The following is a 20,400-nucleotide window of genomic DNA, read 5'->3' on the forward strand; positions in this document are numbered from 1 at the left end:
CCCCAGCCTCCCCCCAGCTCATACACTCACATCCATAATTCCCGAGGAACCCAATTTGAAAGGGACGTGTAGGCCAGATGCCCCCATGACCGTGGCCTCAGAGTGAAACGTCCTTTCTGTAAGAGCCGTGCCCTCTCATCGTGCCCCCCAGTGTTTCCTGGAACCTGTAACCAGGATAGCAAAGAGTTAAGTCGTGTCAGCACAAGCAAATTCTTAACAACAAAGAGGAAAGAGCTCAGGAGAAAAGGAACACTTGACTCCCAAGGCCTGTTTTGGGGGCCCAGGGCTTAGGACAAATGGAAACCCATCCCACTGTTAGCCCCTCGCTAGGACTGTCAGCCCCCTTGGTACCCCTAGAGTAGCCAGGTGGGCCGTCAGAGGGGGCATCACAGGGACTTGGAGGCTCCAAGGCACATTGGACTCACCTGTTCGGCAGAGAGCTCGGTCTCAGGAAGGACAATTAGGCTAGCAACTGCACATCCTGCTTCCCTTAGGTAATTTGCCCATCCGCCAAGGACCAGCCAGACTTCTCACCTCTTGTAATTTCCAACGTTCCTGAGTTGGAAAGACCTAATGGGCTTCCTATTTGAATAGCCAAATCATACACTGTGCGCTTTTCTAAACAAGTAACAAAAAGGCATCCCTATGCTTCAGATTGGTTTTTAATTGCTTGCAAGAAGTAGTTCAGGGCAGGGAGCAGGAGTTAGGATACGCAAAAGTAACAGAATTTGTGATGCCAGACAATCCTGTTTGATAGAAAAAGGGAGAGAGTCCAATGGGAGCCCTGCATCCGTCCCTGGTTTGCACTCAGATGCCCAAAACTGTGCCGTCCCCAAGTGGATGAGGAAAGAGTATGGGTCGGGCCTCCCTGAGCACTTCAGTCAAAAGATAAATAGAATTCTTGGTACTTGGGCATTTGTCAGTGAGAACTAGAGTCTTGTTTTCCTTTTCAAATTCACAAATGCTGTCCACACACCCTGGGCTTTGCTATAATTTGTGTTGTGGAACTCAGATACCCAGCAGTAAGATTTCTGACCTCAGGGCTTGTGCTGATCAGGGGAGGGGCATGAAGCCGACTCCGATTTTAGGGCACAATAGCACAAAAATGACAACCTACAATCTGCAAAGCCAGAAATAGACATTTCAATTACAATCTCTAAGGGGAATTTATAGGACCTGCCTCTAACATTTCTGACTGTATGCCGTCTCTGTGGCATCTTCTTATTTTCTGGCACACACGACTTACATTCTTCAAGCAAATACCAGGGCTGCCTAATATTTTATATTTGTTATCAGCAAGGTTTATTTTTAAGGCGCTGTTGGGGTTTTTTTAGTCTTTACATAAAATATTTTGGGGGGGATGAATTTTACTCATGGCTGAAGCTAAATTCCGAAGGTGTAATTAACCCCAGGGGTTTTCTTGGAGCAACCTGCCGATTGCTGCTGAATTGCAAACCAACATTTACAAATAATTACAATATTGGTTTTGCTGAAATTACCCATAATGATTTCAATCAGAGAAGCCATTTCAGAACAGAGCGCACATTGGGACCCTCTAAATAATTTCCTCTCCTGATAGTGTTCAGTAAAGCAGTGAGCCTCCCGAATGCCAAGGCCCATTTCTCCAGCATCAGCCAGACGTCAGACGTGGCTAGAGCCGCCTTCTTGCCGAGAGCTCAGGAAGCAGTTTCTTTAGCCAATTTGTAATCTTTAGAAGAACTGACAGATGGTGAACATTTGAAGATGGATAAGACAGTTCATTTGGCAAACAAAACCTTGTCTTGTTTACCTTTGAGAAGCCAATGCCTAAGGGTCTACCTAGTACCTAGAAGGGAGATACTCGGTAAACGTTTGTGGAGTAAGTCAGAGTTAAAGCACTTGAAGTGATAACACCTAAATGTTACACGATATGCTCTCAATTCTATGAGACAGTTAAACGTATGTGTCAGAATGATGTAGTCATCACTCCGATGAAATGATAGTGACAGAGAGCATTCCAGCTTTGGTCAATGTTAGAACTGTGTTCTAACCGCGCCGTAGAGTCTTTAGTGATATCTCTGTGATTCCGTTTTTTCTGAGACACATTTGAGGATAAGACTTGACTACTTTCATTGGGGCTGTTGGTTTCCGCAGAAGTTCCTTGGCCAGATTTTTGTTCAGAGGTCTTTGAAGAGAGCTGGGGGAGGTCTCTTTTCGAAGACAGGACTTTTAGGAGGATAACGTTTTAAATTGTTAAAAAAAAAAAAAAAAAAGACAACCGTGTGCCTTAGAGATGTGGAATTAGTGATCTGGGGGTACATCGCCCTGAAATTGGCAGGACATCCTTATTTTGAGTCTCTTTCACAGTGTTGTGAAAATGACCAAGGTGTTCTTGGATAGTTCATCCTAAGGCAGTGACTGACTTCAGGTCACAGCGCTGGCAGAGGGAGAGCGGGCCCTGGAGAACACCCAGCCGAGGGCCCCTAGTCTGCATCTGCGGATAGTGAGGCAGAGGCCTAAGCGATTAGTTTTACAGGGACCCCCACAAACATGAAAGGGAGCACCTTTTCTAAGTAGATACTCCCCCCCCCCCCAAAGCAAAGGCCTTAGGGGAAGGACTGGGTCCTTGCCGGGTGAGTGTGTCAGAAGGGCCATGATGCTGCCTCCTTCCCTCCTTAAGGCAGATAGACCACCACCGAGTTAGTGTCGCAATTCCAAATATGGAAGTCGTCATCCGTGCCCATCCCTGTTTGGGCCACGATCCCTCCCCGTCTGCCTGGGACTGAGGGTTGTTCCAGAGCGCAGGACTTGTCCGGGCCAGCCAGGATGAGTTGGTCACCCTGCTTCAGAGATTAGGATTAGAAAGTTCCACTGGGCCTCGTGATTCCATTTGTTCAGCACGGGTGACTCTCCACAGACCTGCCCCGTTCTGACGTAGCCTCCACGGGGTTTGAGGTTCTTCATACACTGGATATTCATAACGATATAAGCCATAACTAAACTTCTGCGACTTAGTCCAAACGAATTTGGAAAGTGTGCCCCCCTTGACATTATCTAAACCAAATTCCTAAATGTCCTCCACTGAAGAGTTGAGGCCAGTGGCTAGGGAGTGGCACAAAAACAGGACATGTCTTTGCCTAAAACCTTGTTTTTATCTTTTTTAATTCTTGGTTTTCTTTGTCCTTCATCACCAATCGAGGAAAACAAGCCACAAGCACAATTTTTCCTAAATTCTTTCTCCCTCAGACATTAAGATGAGGCATCCTCCCATCACGCACCCCCACGTGTCCCCATCACCATGGCTTCGCAGGCCTAAGTGTGCACACAGATCGCCCGGGGATCTTGTTAAAACGGAATCTGCATTTCTGATGAGCTCTGGGTGGTGTGCGTGCTACAGGCCCAGGCCGAGTAGCAAGGGCTGTCCTTGAGTGCTACCTCTCTGGTTCCTTCTTGTCTCAGAGGGAGGGGCAGATGAGCAGCCGTCGTGAGGTTCCCGAAGTAGCTGAATGAGGAGGACGGGCTGAATGGCTTTGCCGGTGGCCTTGTCACAAATGGCCAATGGTACACTTTGGGATGATGAGGTCCGAAGCTTAGTGACAGACCTTTCTGGGTTTTCGGTCACATGTCTGTGATCCTGTCCTCCAACAGACAAGCCAAGACAACCCACAGGAGGGTGATTATTGGATAGACTCTCCCCAGTTTCTGTCAGAGGCCATGAACTAGACATAGAGTTATGTCCTCGTAGGAGATGCATGATCCCAAGTGCATTAAATCTCCACTGGGACCCCTACCAGACCTTCTCTCACCTCCCTGCTTCTAGTATCCACTTATGATGTAGCTTGTCTTAACATAAGACAGTGTCTTACAGAGGAACCATCCCAGCCCCAGTAGTTCGTCCCGTACGAGCCCAGCTTCCTTCTCTACCTTGGACTCACAAGCCGAGTGTGTACTGCAAATAGAGACCTCGACTCTTTTCTCTTGAGGAACCCTAAAGACGTTTGTTTCCTCTCTTCTCACAAACAAAAGACTCTAATGATTGTCACTTTAAACAAGGTGCCAAGGATTATCACGCAGGCAGCTGAGCCCTGAACGCAGGATATGCTTATAGGAGACTTGCCCCTGGCAGCTTGGGCTTTATTTAAGCACAACTGGAAACTTGTCATGTTTTTAAATGAGTCTAAGTAATAGACTTTAATTCATAGAAAGCAGGTCACAAGCATGCAGCGTTGTTCCACCCCTGCTAGAGATGTGGGTCCCCAGGACCCCCAGGTTGAATCATGTGTCCAGGGAAGAGACTGGCTGTTTTGAAGAATTATTTTCTGGGCTTAAGTTTTCTCCTTAAACACTCTGACACATTTTTCTGTATTTCAGGCCATTCTTCAAAATGTATCAGGCTCATCAAAGTTAAATCTGCAGTTGTAAGAGCAGGCAAAAAGGAAATGCAAGCACTAGGGAGAGACATTAAAAAAAAAAAAAATCCTGTTTCTAAAATGGTAAAAGGACTGTGCTATCAGGCAGGGTCTCCCAGAACATTCCCAAAAAGCGCTCCCAGTTTGGGGCTGAGTCTGACGCATTTAACTGGAACCCGAAGTTTTCTATTTATTACTTTTTCACCATTTGAATTTCTGGGAAAGCAAGAGAAAAAAAAAACAAAAAAAAACCCAGCCCCACCCCCATCACTACACCCCATGCTGACGGATTGGATTTTCCTTTGTGGGTGAAAATGTCACATGACTGAACTGGCTGTTTCAGGTGAACCCAGCGCACCTAAGCTCGAAGGGCAGATGGGAGAGGACGGAAACTCCATTAAGGTGAACCTCATCAAGCAGGATGACGGCGGCTCCCCCATCAGGCACTACCTGGTCAAGTACCGAGCGGTGAGTGGCTCTGTGGCCCCTGCCCCATCTTCACCCCCACGTCTGCAACCCTAACATCCACCTTGTTAGCACAACAACATGCAAAGCCCAGGTGGGGCAGAAATCGTTCTGTGTCTTGCAGAAGGCTCAAGAGCCCTGGTCAGGGTTTTAAATCCCAAGCTTGACCTACAGCCATCAGGCCATGCCCACACTGGGGCCCTTTTTTTTTTTTTTCTTTTTAATTTTATTTCTTTTCAGTGTTCCAAGACTCATTGTTTATGGATCACACCCAGTGCTCCATGCAATCCGTGCCCTCCTTAGTCCCCACCACCAGGCTCACCCAACCTCCCACCCCCTCCCCTCCAAAACCCTAAGTTTGTTCCTCAGAGTCCACAGTCTCTCATGCTTCATCTCCTCCTCCAACCTCCCCCAACTCACTTCTCTCCTTCATCCGATGACCTCCATGTTATTCCTTATGTTCCACAAGTAAGTGAAACCACATGATAATTGACTCTCTCTGCTTGATTTATTTCACTCAGCATAATCTCCTCCGGTCCCGTCCATGTTGATATAAAAGTTGGGTATTCATCCTTTCTGATGGAGGCATAATACTCCACTGTATATATGGACCACATCTTCTTTATCCATTCATCCATTGAAAGGCATCTTGGTTCTTTCCAGTTTGGCAACTGTTGCCATTGCTGCTATGAACATTGGGATACAGGGGGCCCTTCTTTTCAATACGTCTGTATCTTTGGGGTAAACAGTAGTGCAATTGCAGGGTCATAGGAAAGCTCTATTTTTAATTTCTAAGGAATCTCCACACTGTTTTACAGAGTGGCTGCACCAACTTGCATTCCCACCAAAAGTGGAAGAGGGTTCCCCTTTCTCCACATCCTCTCCAACACTTGTTGTTTCCTGTCCTGTTAATTTCGGCTATTCTAACTGGTGTAAGGTGGTATCTCAATGTGGTTTTGATTTGAATCTCCCTGATGGCTAATGATGATGAACGTTTTTTCATGTGTCTCTTAGCCATTTGTATGTCTTCTTTGGAGAAGTGTCTGTTCATGTCCTCTGCCCATTTTTTGATGTGATTATCTGTTTTTTGAGTGTTGAGTTTGAGGAGTTCTTTACAGATCTTGGATACCAGCCCTTTGTCTGTAGTGTCATTTGCAAATATCTCCACCCATTCCGTGGGTTGCCTCTTTGTTTCGCTGTTTCCTTTGCTGTGCAGAAGCTTTTGAACTTGATGAAGTCCCAAAAGTTCGTTTTCGTTTTTGTTTCCTTTGCCTTCGGAGACGTGTCTTGAAAGAAGTTGCTGTGGCCGATGTTGAAGAGTTTACTGCCTATGTTCTCCTCTAGGATTTTGATAGATTTCTGCCTCACGCTGAGGTCTTTCATCCATTTCAAGTTTATCCACATGTATGGTCTAAGAGAATGGTCGAGTTTCATTCCTTTTGCTGTCCAATTTTCCCAGCACCATTTATTGAAGAGACTTTTATCCCCTGTATATTTTTTCCTGCTTGGTCAAGGATTAGTTGACCATAGAGTTGAGGGTCCATATCTGGGCTCTCCACTCTGTTCACTGGTCTATGTGTCTGTTTTTGTGCCAGTACCATGCTGTCTTGGTGATCACAGCTTTGTAGTAAAGCTTGAAATCAGGCAATGTGATGCCCCCCGTTTTGTTTTTCTTTTTCAACATTTCCTTAGCAATTTGGGGTCTCTTCTGGTTCCACACAAATTTTAGGATTGTTTGTTCCAGCTCTTTGAAAAATGCTGGTAGAATTTTGATTGGGATGGTATTCAAAGTACTGATGGCTCTAGGCAGTATGGACATTTTAACAATGTTTATTCTTCTGATTTTGAAACCTCTAAATTGACTGAGGTGGTGACAGACTCCTACCACGATTGATCTCTCTGCTGCTTGAACATTTCTACAAAGTGATTTTGCCATTACCTGGTACTTTTTGCAAATAATATACTGGTATCTCATAATCAGTGTATTTGATAAAGTGTGTATTATGGGCTGGGCACTGCAATCATGTGCATTGTCTCCCCATGAGAAAGCTGTGAAGTTAGCCTTAGGATCATCTGCCCTTTACCGAGGAAGTAACGTACCCATGTGATCTCTCACAGCTGGGTGAGCAGAGTCTGAATCCGGGTCTGTCTGAAGACACTGGGCTCTTCACCCCTGCCTTAGGCTGCCTTACCATCCCACACCACAGTCGTTCTCACCTGCCCCTCAGATCCTCCCTTAGCTGGTCTAATCTTGCTCACAGTGAACTTGGCCCTGAACCCTTTCTTCCTGGTTTGCTCACCATCTAAGATCTAAGATGTCATCCTACTTTGTACCTCCAGGCCCCCAAAATGACAATCCCTCCCACTTTCTTAGGTTTTAGAATGACCCTGGGCCACTGCCAGCACACTCAGTTGCTGAGAGGTCGAGAGGCAGTGTCTGAGCACTGGGAATAGCCTCTTGCTAGGACTTCTTACCTAGCAAGGACTTACCTTACCTAGTAAGGACTTCTTACCTAGGAAATAATGAACCAGAGAGCAGTGTGCTTTCCTCAAACAGAAAGAAAGGATTTTTCAAGGAAGCTGACTTACTCCTCTTTTGATCAGCTGCCGCTGAAGGGATGGGGAGCCCTTGCCTGGTTAGGCTTTGGAGAGTCACTACAGCAGAGCCCCACCAGGCACACTTCCCAGCTGGTAGGCAGACCTGTCATTCTACTCAGCCCTTCCCCAGTTGATTGCAAAGCCAGGCAGGAGGAGGACATCAGAGGAGGAGCTTCTGTGGACAACCCTGAGGCCAACCTGAGGGGGTCCCTGTGGCTTCCTCACTGTGGAACAGGATCAGGTTTGAGCGGTGGCCCAGCACTGCCCACGGGAAGTGGACAGTGTGGTCAGATGGGCTGTCTCTGGCCCCTGTTAGGCCGATGTAGCCCAGCCAGACATGGGATCCAATTTCGGCTTTACCACTTCCCAATAGGTCACCCAGACTTCCAAAAACCTCCATTTCTCCACCCATAACGTGGAAATGAAAGAGCTCATCAAGTTATTGTAAACATCAGTTATAATATAAGCAAAGCACCTGAAATGTGCCCAACACATGGAACCCCCATCCCCCACCTCATAATACAATAATATCTGCTAAGCGCTCAGCCAGGGCTGGAGACACCTCCCAGATGAGGCCCCCAGAGAGGTCAGTTTTCCAGAAGAGCCACTGTGGCTGTGCCTGTCAGGTCTGCCTTTAAAAATTGGTGGGGACAGGACATTGAGCTATGTGAGATTTCAACAGCCTTACCTGTCTTGTCTTCTACTCCAAACGCTCAGTGTTTGCTAAGTATTGTTGTTATATGTTACTAGTATTTTTGTGTAACATAATATTTGCTTTATATTCTGGTTGCCTGTTTTATAGAGTTTACCAAGGAAATCAGCCTTTGAGAGAAAGAGAATGTAGACCACTGAATTTCTTTTAAGTTTTTTACAAGACCAGTGCTCTAACCCCTGAGCTATAGGGCCCTTTTAAGTTTTTTAAATTCTAATTGGGCCACTGGTGACCCTGACCAAGCAAACGTGTGGCCCAACAAAACCCTTCACAGGCTGGGATACAATGAGAAAATAGTGGAAAGCCTAGAAATCATGGGGTCAGGCACACAGTAGGTGTTCAACAAATGGTAATTTTTATTAACAAAATGAACCTATGCCACGTTCCCGTGTGGGAAGGTGAGTCACACAGCTGAGTGGGAGCAACATCCTGAAACCGGGCAAGAAGCATATTTGTTGCATGGCTCTTCTGGGGTGTCCATATGCCACGTCTTCCGGAATGTTCTTGAGTCCCTGGGTGCCCTGGATGGCAATGGGACAAGACACTGGAGGGTTGCCCTATGGCACCCGCCATCAGCTGCTGTGCTTACAAAATGCGAGGTTGACCTCCTGACCTTCATTGTCCTTAGGGGTTTTCAGGCTGGTAAAGGACAACCACCCTGGCCTCTCATCGGTTTTTATTTGTATTATTTTGTACTAATAGTAGTGACTCCCTGAAGCTCTTCCCGTGAGTGGGTCTCACCAGCATTTTCATCTAAACTATCCTGGTGTCTTGTGTTCTTCCTGCCGGTTTCTCCCAGAAGCTCTCTTCCGAGTGGAAACCAGAGATCCGGCTCCCGTCTGGCAGTGACCACGTCATGCTCAAGTCCCTGGAATGGAATGCGGAGTATGAGGTCTACGTGGTGGCTGAGAACCAGCAGGGGAAGTCCAAGGCGGCTCACTTTGTGTTCAGGACCTCGGCCCAGCCCACGGCCATCCCAGGTATGACGGCCTCTGCTTTTCTGTGAGTTTCCCGCTTGGAATTAATGCACAATGCTTCACCTCCTAACGTGCCTGAACAGCCCCTGACAACTTGCTTGCTGCCAGCCATCCTCATGATTGGTCGCCCGTGCAAAGCTTTGTTGTGCTTTGTACCTATCTGTGCAGTGGGTTGAGATGTATTGGGACCCCTGGGAAGGCTTGGCCAAGCATCCTGGGGCAACGGTCCTATGTCATTCAGCCCTGGAGGACGGAGGCTAAGCCGGCCCGCGGGACTCCTCAGATGGGAAAAACCCAGCTCCAGCCAAGCCTTGGCAGTTGGTTGAGTAAGGATCTTTTTTTGAGACCTTATCTACCCTCTGCCATTCCATACAAGGACCCCCTAATTGTTTTTAAGCGCTTTCTTTTCGATGCTTGCTTATTGCACAATCATGGTCCAGACCTCTTCTCTGTGGGGACCCCAAGAGAAGGAAGAGACGGTGCCCAGTTAGTTAAAAATCCCATTTTCTGAGGGCCTCTCCACTGCAACAAAGATTACATTGAATCGCTTGAAACAGAGCAAGTGGAGAAAGGAGATGTTGGCAAACGCCATCTGTGAAAGGCATCCGCTGGTGACCATGACGGGAGTCGTTCTCCTAGGAGACACAGACCTGTCGCTAGGGATCCAGGACCAACTCAAGTGTGGGAACAAAGTGAGAGTCCTGCCTGCTGGCCCAGCCCCCTTGCCACTGGTGGTTAGTCTCTGCATTGACCAGACTTCAGAGCAGAAAGCAGTCTTCAACACCACTCTGCTTCTCCAGATCAGCCAGTGCCAGCCACAGGCAGGAGAGGGGGACACCGGCCCTATAGTGCAGCCTGTTGGAAGGGGGCCCCGTAAACTCTCTGCATCTTCAAACATAGTAGGAAGATGTCCCAGTCTCCCAGCTGCCTTAGTGTGGCCCCCTCATGCCTGTCCTGTCTCTGATGCTTGCCTGGGGGCTCTGCTCAGTTGTCACAATAGCGCCTCCCAGCGGGAGAAAGAGAGAAAGGTTGTGGCCGCCTAGGACGTGGGCCTGCGTGTGCATGAATGGGTTAAGGAGATGGCAAAGTAAGACCACTGTGGTTTGCGACGGTGGAGTGTGCATGAATGCGTGTGTCTGACAGACATGCGGGGCTCCAGGGAGTGGGCAGGCCAGATGCTGATCAGTCCTACCCTCCACATTGTCAGGCAGGGCTCTTAGTGCCAACAGGCAGCGGTAAAGGCACGGGCATGGCTGCAAGAGGTGTTCTCACTCCTGCTCAGCCCATGTCCAGAGGTGGCCCTACCATCCTGTGCCCCTTCTTTCTTTGTGCTCTTTGGTCCATTTTTCATTGAACTCGATAGTCTGGAGTGTGTCTGTCTGTGTTCAGCCTTTATGGGACGCTTAGGAGTTGGGGGAGTGACAGGTTGAAGTCAGCCCTTTGCAGCGAGAGATTTCCGACGGCACCTGTGGCCCAACCTAGGCAACATAGGCATGTGGCTGGGTTGCGCTGCGTTCCTGTGCTGAGTGCTGCCCCTGGCATCAGCCTGTGGGGCCGGAGCAGTTGGAGACCCTGTGAGTCAGATACAGGAACAGAAGACCTTGTCCTCCCAGGTCCTTCTTGGTAAGCTCCCAGGTGCCCAAGGAAGCCAGAGAGTGCTAGAGGGATGGCTCACCTCACCTGCAAGGGCTCTGCTGTATGCTGTCTTGAGATAGTTCTGTGCTTGCTTGGACTTTCCTGGCCATGTTGTTGGGACCTGTGGACAAAACCTGTGAATTTTAAGCTGTGCATTCGTGGTGGGATCGGCGGTCAGCAGGGTGGCAGGAGGTGAGGCGTGCAGACTAGTTCATCTGGAACAGTGGGGGGGTGGGGGAGGCAGGGCGTGGCGCCCGAGGAGGAAGAGTCCGACCTCTCACTGAGATGCTTATGGTGCATCTCTCCTACCACACGCAGAAAGCTGTAGAGGCTAGGAGGCTGTGGACAGGCTCGTTGACTGTTCCTAAGAGGCCTGACCTTAGTCAAAGGTAACACTCTCCTAATCACACTCCTGGATTTGACTGCAGAGGCTCTGTTCTCTCACTTGAATTTCATTTGCTCGCTGACCCCTAACCCCCAAATTCGCCCTGCTGTGCTGCTTCTGGCCTTGCTGAGCTTCGGAACTGGCCTTACGGGAGTAATACCATACTGAGCTCTTCTCTAACCTTTGTCAGTTTAATTTACTAAGTTGAATTAACCTTTGATTCTTGCGTTTTCTATATTTGACCTAATTTTTTTTTCTTTTTATCTATTTTTTTTTCTCTGTTTCTGTCTCTACCTTCTCTTTCCTTCTCCCCCTCCCCTTCCTGTGTCTGTCGTCACACATCTCACCTTGGACGTCCATCCCTGGGACATCCCCACTGCCACATTTGTTTTTAAACAACCACATTCTCTCTGGGCACCCACGGCTTGGACCTGCAGCGACCTTGGGCGGCTGCTCTGCGTCCTACACCTTTGTCTCGTTGCTTCTCTCCGCAGTGACTCTGCTTTTGCTCTGTTAGGAACTTGAATACACACACACACACACACACACACACACGCAAATTAAGTTTGCTTAAATGCCCAGTTCCTCTGAGAATGATCAGTGACCCCTTTGGAAGAACCTGTCAGGACTGCCACGGCCACACCACCAAGCACTCTGTGTGGAAGAGGAAGGTTTGGGAACTGGAAAAAGCTGGACGTGCAGACAGTTTACCATTCACAGATCCTCTGTGCTGCTTCACGAGGATGTTTGCCCCTTTCCAATGGCAGACTATGAAAACATACGGGAGTGCTTTTCTTTACATGGTTTAAAAAAAAACAAAAAACATTATGCTAGGTTTACAGAGACATTTCCACACATCTGCTACCTGTTGCTTTTTTTTGTTGTTCTTACCTGAAAATGATGTAGCAGAGGAGAATGTCTAAGTACCCCTAAAGCTTGCATCAGATTGTTGGGATGACCACGTGCTCCTCCTCTGCCCTTCCGAAAGCAGCTGGCTTCGCTTGCCTTGAAGCACCTGTGGTAAGAGAGCCAGACTCTTGGGACGCGCCCAGGCATTTTGCTGACATGATGGGCAGAGCCATCACATTGCCCATCCAGTGGAAGAAACTGGATTTGTTAGGCATTTTCTGGGAGGCGCTCTGGCCCTGGTATCACAGCCAGCAGCCTATGCTGGTTGGTGCTGCCCAAAGGGCCACCCTATGACGCACCTAGTGCCCATCAGCTGTGTAGGACGGGTGTCCCCCCCAGTCGGAGTGATTCGAGCTGCACAGAGCCTTGAGTCTCGGGTGTTGTGGTCCGACAGTCTCGCCTACACTCCAGTCCCCACCGCAAGCCAGGCGTGGCTTGCGCGCTCCCCACCCCGACACACTCACCAGAGCAGAGGTTGGGGACAGGTCACTCCCGGACTGCCCAGTCCAGAGCGTTTACACGCTGCGACCAGGCCAGCCTGTCCTACTTCCCAAATGCCCCAACCCCCTGTGGTGGTCAGTGGCTTTAGTGACCTTTAAAAAATTCTGGTGACCACCAGCTAGTGCTCTCTGCTGTTGGAAGGAGGCACAGTGTGCTCGCAGAGTCACATGGAGACGGCGGGCTCCTGCTCAGTAACACCTGTGCGTGCTCGGGGATGGACCTTCTAGTGGATAAAACCTCCCTCCCTCCATTGTGGTCACATCATTCTACATATCTCATCTCTAAACATCCCACGGAAGTTTAATTTTTGTTCTGTTTATTTTTTAGTTCTGTTTGTTGTATTGTTTTTTGTTGTTTTTTTTTTTTTTTTTAATTAACGTTTGAAGACTAGTCTTTCCCTTTGGGAACCCCAGTGATCCCGTCTGCAGGGCAGTGCTGCCCGTGTCACTTGGCACGGGCTCATGTCCCCCAGCACTCACCATTTAGAGGCTCATGATAGACACCGGAGGCCGCACTTTTCCCAGTAGCTCAGGCAGGTAGTGCCTCTTGCCTGAGCCCTGCCTCCCTCCCCAGCCCCACCTCGAACCTCTGCCCCTGGGGTCCCTGCCCTGCCTTCACACCAGCACAAGAGAAGCAGGCGTGGTTCTTAGGCACAAGTCGGAGCATGGAGGAGAGACACGTGGTGCCTCCGGGCCTGGTGTAAGAATCCCAGGTCAGTTATCGAGAGCTCTGGGGAGGGTGAGGGAAGGCGAGATCTGTCCTCACACGAGTGGCCCATCACTGTCCTCCTGGCTCTTGGCACGCTCTTGATAGCATGTGGGGCAGAAGTCCCATATTCACCCAGGAGGGCCCTTGGTGGTGGGAGGGGGGGTTCTACCCGAGCCTGACCCTGGTCCCACCCACAGGGGAGGGCCAGTGTCCTGTTTCCGGAGGGACTCTTTGGAGATCTAGCCAAAGTATAGGGAAGCCTGACACAGCCCTGTCCCACCCCACACACACCCCGGGCGAGGCGGGACCTCAGCCGAAGCTACTCTGGGGTCAATGCAGGCAGGCCCCTGGTCTGTAACGGGATGCCTTTTGAGAGACCTCGTTAGGGCACACCCACTCCCACTGGACACTGTTCTCAGTGGTGGCTGCAGCCCCTGGCCCTGCCAGCAGTCCCCAAGGTAGCAGCCCTTTGAGTCCCCGGAGTTGGGCTGGGGGGGAAGCACTTACCACCTCAGCTGCCCCCACCGCTGTGCCCTGTCCAGCGCTACCACACTCCGCACGCCGCGGGGTTCCTTTGCTCACTTCTGAAATATTTATACGGCAGGTTTGGATCACGTTTGTTACTAATAAGAATGCTAACACTGTTGTGTAGATAATCAGCGAGGCCTTGATGAAGTTTACACCTTTGCGTTATTAAAGGAAGTAACAGTCCGTGTGAACTCACCAGCGTGCTTTGAGTTTATTGAATAGTTGTGTGTCCTACAAAACGTCAAAAGCCCTTTCCTTTCACCTTATGTGTACCTGAATAGCTCTGATTACCCCAAATTGGACCCCGAACTTGGAGCCTGCTGCTTGGAGTTCTAGCAAAGGAAATGCCTTCCTTTTCTGATGAGGAGCTATGCATTTTAATCGGCTGCCCTTAGAACCCTCAGGGGTCACTGCCTCCTTGGACGTTCCTGGTCCCTGGCAGCAGGGGGAGGGGGTAGTCCCTTCGCAGAACCAGGAGGTGGTCACTCCGGGGTCAGGGACATCCTGTGGGCCACCAGTTGGTAGCTCAGGCTCCTGATTTCATGGCTCCCATTAGAAGCCCATAGTAGGGGCTGCAGAGATTGACCTTGTGATATGTGAGAGAAGGCTCTCATTGGCAAATCCTATTATGTTTATAATCACAGTGTAAGGACACTTACCGGAAGCCCTTGAGACTGGCCGTCTGTTTAACAGCAGGTTCTGGGAAGGAGCAAGCAGAGTGAACCGGAGCCCAGCGCAGTGGGAGGGACCCCTCAGCTGCACAGAGAGCTCCTAATAGGGACTCAGGCCCATCTGATGTCTGTAAACATGAGACCCGGATTCCCATTCTGAGGATTTAAGAAAGACGTAGGATGTAGGTCTCTGTCGTGGGACAGTGAGCTCCCTGTTTAGGGTCAGCCTCTCCCAGGCCAGGAACCACAAAGGAGGGACAGCCCCCCGCCCCACGTCCATCACCACTGGGGCGGCTCTGACCCTGGAGGTTATGGAGGAGCTGCTCCCAAGAAACTCTCTTTGCATGTGGGTGTTTGGGTAAGCCAGTGAAGGCCGGCCAGTGGCACAGTCGGGCAAACGTAGACCCCCTGGAAGGCTTTTACATTTCCCTTCTATTAACTCTTACCTGAGGTACAGGGATACCCTCCGTTCTTCCAGCTCTCCTGGTCTACAGTCTTGTATCATCCTCCAAGAGCCAGTGGCTGTTGGCTTGTCTTCAACACACATTTATCCGTTTCCTGGTATTTCCCTTACTTTTAGTTTTTTGTTTTTTTGTTTTTTTTGCAAAAACTACACACACTTTCTCTAGCTTGAAGGAGCGCCTTACTCCATCTGAAAGTCAAGACTCTTAGCGGTGAACTGGGTGCTCCTTTTTCCTTCGGGGCCGTCTTTGCTTTCTCTCCGTCCATCCAGTCTGCTAGGTCAAGGGCACACAGCGAGACTCCGCAGCTCCTCCTCGGGAACAGCTGTGGCTCCTTGTAGGGCAGGCGTGGGAGGACCCGGACATGGCAACCCTCAAACTCTACTTGCGCGAGGATCAGCCGGGCCGCTCCTCCAAATCCTGATTCCCGAGCCCCACCCGGAGACTCTGACTGGGTAGAACTGGGAAGTCCCAAGTCTAAATTTCAGTACCCCAGGAATCCTGCTGCAGGCGGACAGACATTATGCTAAAAAGTATCTACTTTCCATATAAAAATAAAATCACAAGAATCCGTGAATAAAAACAGGCCCGCCTGAGTGTGGTGGTCTTCCAAGGAGAAGTCCTCAGTACACAGTGAAGGGGATCTGGACAGTGCTTGGGGTGCTGCTGGATGGCGACATGGGACCCAGGCTCTTGTGCCTGAAGAGGACGTGGGGACGCCGTTACACCAAGCCCTGCCCCGCACGGGGACCTCTTCCAGAACGTTACAGTATCCCTGCCCAGGGGGGTTGTCCAGCCTCTGCTCGGTGCCTCCAGCCACAGTGGGCCTAACTGCCCAAGCAGCTCACACTCTCTTAGTCCTTTCTTGAGGGGAGCTGAAATGTACCCCGGATCCTAGAGCTATCATGCATTAGTGGACTTCTTGCATTTCATAGCCTACCTGTAAGTCTCTGGACGTGGCGCTCTCATCTCCAGGCTCAGCAGCCACTCTTTTCTTTTGACAAATATTCTTTGAACATCTCCTGTCAGTCAGGCTGTCCTAGATGCTGGGGAGACAAAAGACACAGCCATAAGACATAAGACAGTAGAACCTTCCAGAAGGGTTAGCCAAATGAAAAGCATGTAAATGAACAGAAAATGGCAGACAGAGGCAAAAAGAGGAAACAGGTAGTGTGGTAGATAGTGGGCAGAGGTCAGTCACTGGATAAGAGATCAGGGGATGGAGGGAGAGGGCTCTCTGACGAGGTGGCGTTTGAGCTGAGGCCTGTAGGATGGCAAAGAGCCTCCCAGGAGGTTATGGGGCTGGAGTGTGGCAGGCAGGGGTCAGCAAAGTCCCAAGGCAGGAATGGGCTGGGTGTGTTCAGCAGGTGGCGTGAAGGCTCCGGCCGGAGCACAGGGAAAGGGGTAGAGGGCCAGTGCCAAGACTGACAACAGTCAGAAGAGTGGGAGAGTCTATAAGCATGTAGGGCCTTCAGGCCAAGAGGAAGAGTCTGAATCTTACCTCCAGAAGAAGGGAAGACCACTTCCCTTCGTTCTGTCTCATCACAGGGGTCCTTGTACCCTCTGCCCTTCCCCAGTGCGTGCACGTGCTGCTGGCCTTCAGAGCCAAGGAAGTCCTCGCTCTGAATCTGACGAGCCCAGAGCTTCAGCTGGACAACCACTGCCTCTCTCTCACAAACCCGGAGCCACCTGGCAATGGTCTGTCATCCTCTTTGGAGCTAGGATGCATCCCCTCAGACCATACTTATGCATTCACCTCCAAATGGACAGTTCGTACCACTGAGTCTGAAAACACAAACACTCACCTCACACAGATACTTCAGGTTCCTTCTTCAGGAACAAGCTCTCAGCACCTACGGGGCACTGATCCCAGGAGGCAGCAGTGGCTTCTGGCCCAGTGTCACGGGCTAGAGAAAACGCCCAAGGCTGATATTTCCTCCCTGTTTAGGGAAGCAGCTTTAGGACTCAAAAGATCAAGAAGGCTTGCCTGCTTCTCTTTTCTCATTAGGGTGGAATGTGTGAGGACCTGCAAGAGAAGAACAAAATGCTTTATTTAGCTTTTCTGAGCTGCTAGGGAGAAGACCCACTCTAGCAGACCTCAGGGGCTGGCCAGCCATTTGCTGCTGCCGAAGTCTGGGGACAGCGTGGCCAGACCTGGGTCCTCTGAGCACAGAGCCCTTGGCCCATCTTGATGCCTTCCTGGGGATAGGCTGGGGTTTTAAATATGGGTTGGATGAGACCAGCCAGCAAGCCCAAGGAGGAAAGCAAGGCCAAGGTCCCAAAGAAGCCACAAATATTCAAGAATTTGAGAATCTTCTCCATCTAAGGCCCATCTGTGCCATGGGCAGTAAGAATTAAGCTGTGAGTGAGCAGTCATCTCTGCCTTGCTGGGCTGGTGGTTCATACCCTGAATTAAACTTTCGAGGCAAAGACCAGTGGTGCAGGACCACTGCTGAAGAAGCCCCATGCGGCCTGAGCAGGGACGCCAAGGCAGACTGAGGAGTGCCCCCAGGAACACAGACTGCACAGAAAAAGAAGAACGTGGCCCGCTGTAGCACCTGTAACCTTGGACTACACGTCCCTCCGTTATCTGGTGTGATATGTGGCTGGCAGGCCAGTGGGCCTGGTCAGGTGTGCAGCAAAGGCACAGTGAGACCCAATGGTGTTGGCCACAGTTCCTGCCTCTAATGGGCAGACCTGGGTGATCCCAGGAGATCCCGGTGGCACAGGAAGCCTCAGGCCAGGTCGGGGGTGCCAGGGGGTACACCAGGGGCTGCCTGTTCTGTAACTGGGTCCTTCCAGAAGGAAGCAGATGTGCTCATGTCTGCAAAGGAGTCTCCATGGTCCCCACACTGGCTTATGGGCAGAGCCCTGCTGGGTTCCAGCTTCCCGGAGCTTGAGCAGGTGTCTCCCAGACACTGGGGGACTCACCAATCAGAGGGACGCCTCAGGCAACTCACAGCCATCACGCGGGGCATGGGGAGCTGAGCCAGGGGCCCTTCTGTGAGACCATCAGTCCCCTGGGGCCCTGGGGCTTTATAGATGGACCACAGGGGCAGAAGGACACAGGCCGTGTCATGCAGAGTGAGCCCAGCCAGCATGGGAGCGCTGGGTGCCGCTTGGGTGTGAGAATGCGGGTCTGTCTGTAGTGGACACAGAGCGTACTTGCCCTGAGTGTGAGTGTGCCTGTCTGTGTGGACGTGCATCTCTGGGTGAGTCTACTGGGTTTCCTGAAGCCTGATTCAAGTGTGCCTGAGCTCCCAGAAGGTGAGTACACCCAAACCTTTCACCTGGCTTACCGGGGCTGGGCAGAACTCCATGTCTCCAGAGTAAATGGGCTTCATTCGGCTCCCTGGGTGCAGTGAAGGATAAACCATGTCTGTTGTCCAGTGCTGGAATCCTCTGGAGCTGGTCCTAAAGGGGAGAGGGAGCAGGATAGCATTTCGGGCATACCATTGCACCTGATGTCAGCACAAGCCCTAAGAAAGCCCTGGGAACCCCCTGCCGCTCCAGCTGGGACCCTGCCCCTGACGACTCCCAGGAGCCACGGTCCAGCCTGAAACCAGTGACCACTGTCCGCCTGCCTGCTGCCCGGGCTCACGGGGACATCAGCTAAGGATGGGTTGGGGGGAGGCTCAGAGACTGAACACAAGGATGCAGACACAGCTCCCAGTCCCCACTGCCATCCTGACCTATGGGTGCCTCATGCATCTGTCCCCTGGTCTCAGACATAAGGCTGGCATCCCACCCTCTCGAAGATATGAAGAGACTCTGTTGTCTCAACACTGGGGTACAGAAGGGCCCCACGGACGGTGCCCCACTTGACACGAGTGCCCTGACTTTGCCCCATAGGCTCTCCCCGACCCAGGAGCTGTTGCTCTGCAGGCCACAGAAGTCGGCCTGGTGTGTTAACCACCGACCATCTCTCTCTCTCCCTCCCTCCCACTCAAGCCAACGGCAGCCCCACATCAGGCCTGAGCACTGGGGCCATTGTGGGCATCCTCATTGTCATCTTCGTCCTGCTCCTGGTGGTGGTGGACATCACCTGCTACTTCCTGAACAAGTGCGGCCTGCTCATGTGCATCGCCGTCAACCTGTGCGGAAAGGCGGGGCCCGGAGCCAAGGGCAAGGACATGGAGGAGGGCAAAGCCGCCTTCTCGTGAGTGCAGCCCACTTGCCGCTGCTGGGGTCTGGGCTCTGCCCGGGGCTGGTGGGGGGGCCCAGCCATGGAGCCGTATCACGGGAGAACTGTTTCTCAGACACAGCCTTTGGGGGTACCTGTTTGCAAAGCAAACTGTTGGGCCCAGCCTCACAGCTAACACATTAGAATTTCAGAGAAATCTGAAAATCCCAGCGTGGATGAAAATGAGGGGAATTTTCAGAGCTGAACCCGGAGGGGAATTTCCATAGCGCTTCAGAGACCTACCTGCCTTGCTGTCATTCATTCACACATCTCCCCACAAACACTTACTGAGCAGCTACCGTAGGGCCAGCCGATGTTCTGGGCCCTAGGTTACCCCCAAGCATCCAACAGATAAAACGTCCTTTCCTTTCGAAGCTGAGGCTCCAGATGCTGTCCCTTCCAGCATCTCTAGAGAAAGCTTGAGCTAATTATCAGGAGCCTTCACAGACTCACGGTGAGAAGGGACAGAGCCGGGGGTCAGGGGGTGGTAAGCTATGAGCAGCAGCATGTGTCAGGCTCCATACATAAAGACAGACTATCCAAGTACTTCTCTGCGCCAGCACCATGCTAAGCCCTTCACATTCATGATCTCAGTTAATGCGAGACAGGTAAGCAAGGTAGAGACTTATTTACCCCATTTTACAGATGAGACAGAAGCAAGTATGATCAAGACAGGTGCTCAAGGTCACATAGCTCACACAAGTGGGAGCTGAGGCTCAGGCACTTGGACCTGGCTTGAGATGTCCCTGCCCCTCCCCCAACTGGGCCAGGCCCAGGTGCCATGATCTGTAGCTGTCTTCTCCAGGAGCCCCCCTCCCTGCCCCAGTGACCCAGAATTGAAACAGCCCCTCTCTCCACAGGAAAGATGAGTCCAAGGAGCCCATCGTGGAGGTGCGGACCGAGGAGGAGCGGACCCCAAACCATGACGGAGGGAAACACACAGAGCCCAACGAGACCACACCGTTGACAGAGCCCGAGTACGTGGGCGGGGAGGGGCCAGACCTCGTCAGCAGAGCCCTACACCCACTATCACCCTACCCACACCTCCCATACCTCCCACCCACCCCCCACTCCCAGTCAAACCAGCAGGCCAGATCCTGGAGCCCTTGGCCAGAAATGCCTGACCCCCTCTCTCCCTAGAGAGAAGGCATTCTGGGTTCTGTTAAGGGACTATAGGTGCTCTGCGGACTCCTGGGATGAGTGGGACCTCTAGATCCTCTCCCTGAATCACACACACATCCCGGAAATGGCCGAAGGGGGCAAGACTTCAGTGAGAGGG

The 20,400-nt window shown here is 51.1% G+C and overlaps 1 protein-coding gene and 1 long non-coding RNA gene across 23 annotated transcripts in view; one reads left to right on the forward strand and one right to left on the reverse strand.

Moving 5' to 3' along the window:
• NCAM1 (neural cell adhesion molecule 1) overlaps positions 1-20,400 on the forward strand; it is a 301,060-nt gene that overhangs the window by 274,354 nt on the left and 6,306 nt on the right. For 9 of the 21 annotated variants that reach the window (XM_013054846.2, XM_045077567.1, XM_013054847.1 and 6 more), the window contains 4 exons: positions 4,732-4,856; positions 8,963-9,143; positions 18,890-19,097; positions 19,982-20,098. In XM_013054846.2, coding sequence (XP_012910300.1) covers positions 4,732-4,856; positions 8,963-9,143; positions 18,890-19,097; positions 19,982-20,098 — 631 coding nt within the window. Of the gene's footprint in view, positions 1-4,731; positions 4,857-8,962; positions 9,144-11,597; positions 13,998-18,889; positions 19,098-19,981; positions 20,099-20,400 lie in introns of those variants that run through there. The other 12 variants (XM_045077565.1, XM_045077568.1, XM_004749836.2 and 9 more) reach the window with 3 other exon arrangements.
• LOC106005549 overlaps positions 8,500-20,400 on the reverse strand; it is a 44,862-nt gene continuing 32,961 nt past the window's right edge. Inside the window, exons 3-9 of one of the 2 annotated variants that reach the window (XR_006605975.1) lie at positions 18,238-18,352; positions 16,440-16,964; positions 14,924-15,984; positions 14,466-14,633; positions 13,786-13,862; positions 10,821-12,175; positions 8,500-10,712 (exon numbers count right to left, since the gene is read on the reverse strand). This is a non-coding gene — a long non-coding RNA (uncharacterized LOC106005549). Of the gene's footprint in view, positions 10,713-10,820; positions 14,634-14,923; positions 15,985-16,439; positions 16,965-18,237; positions 18,353-20,400 lie in introns of both variants that reach the window. The other variant, XR_006605974.1, reaches the window with a different exon arrangement.

Source organism: Mustela putorius, unplaced genomic scaffold (genome assembly GCF_011764305.1).
Source record: "Mustela putorius furo isolate JIRA1106 unplaced genomic scaffold, ASM1176430v1.1 tig00000198_pilon_pilon_pilon, whole genome shotgun sequence".
In the NCBI taxonomy this organism is placed as follows: Eukaryota; Metazoa; Chordata; class Mammalia; order Carnivora; family Mustelidae; genus Mustela; species Mustela putorius.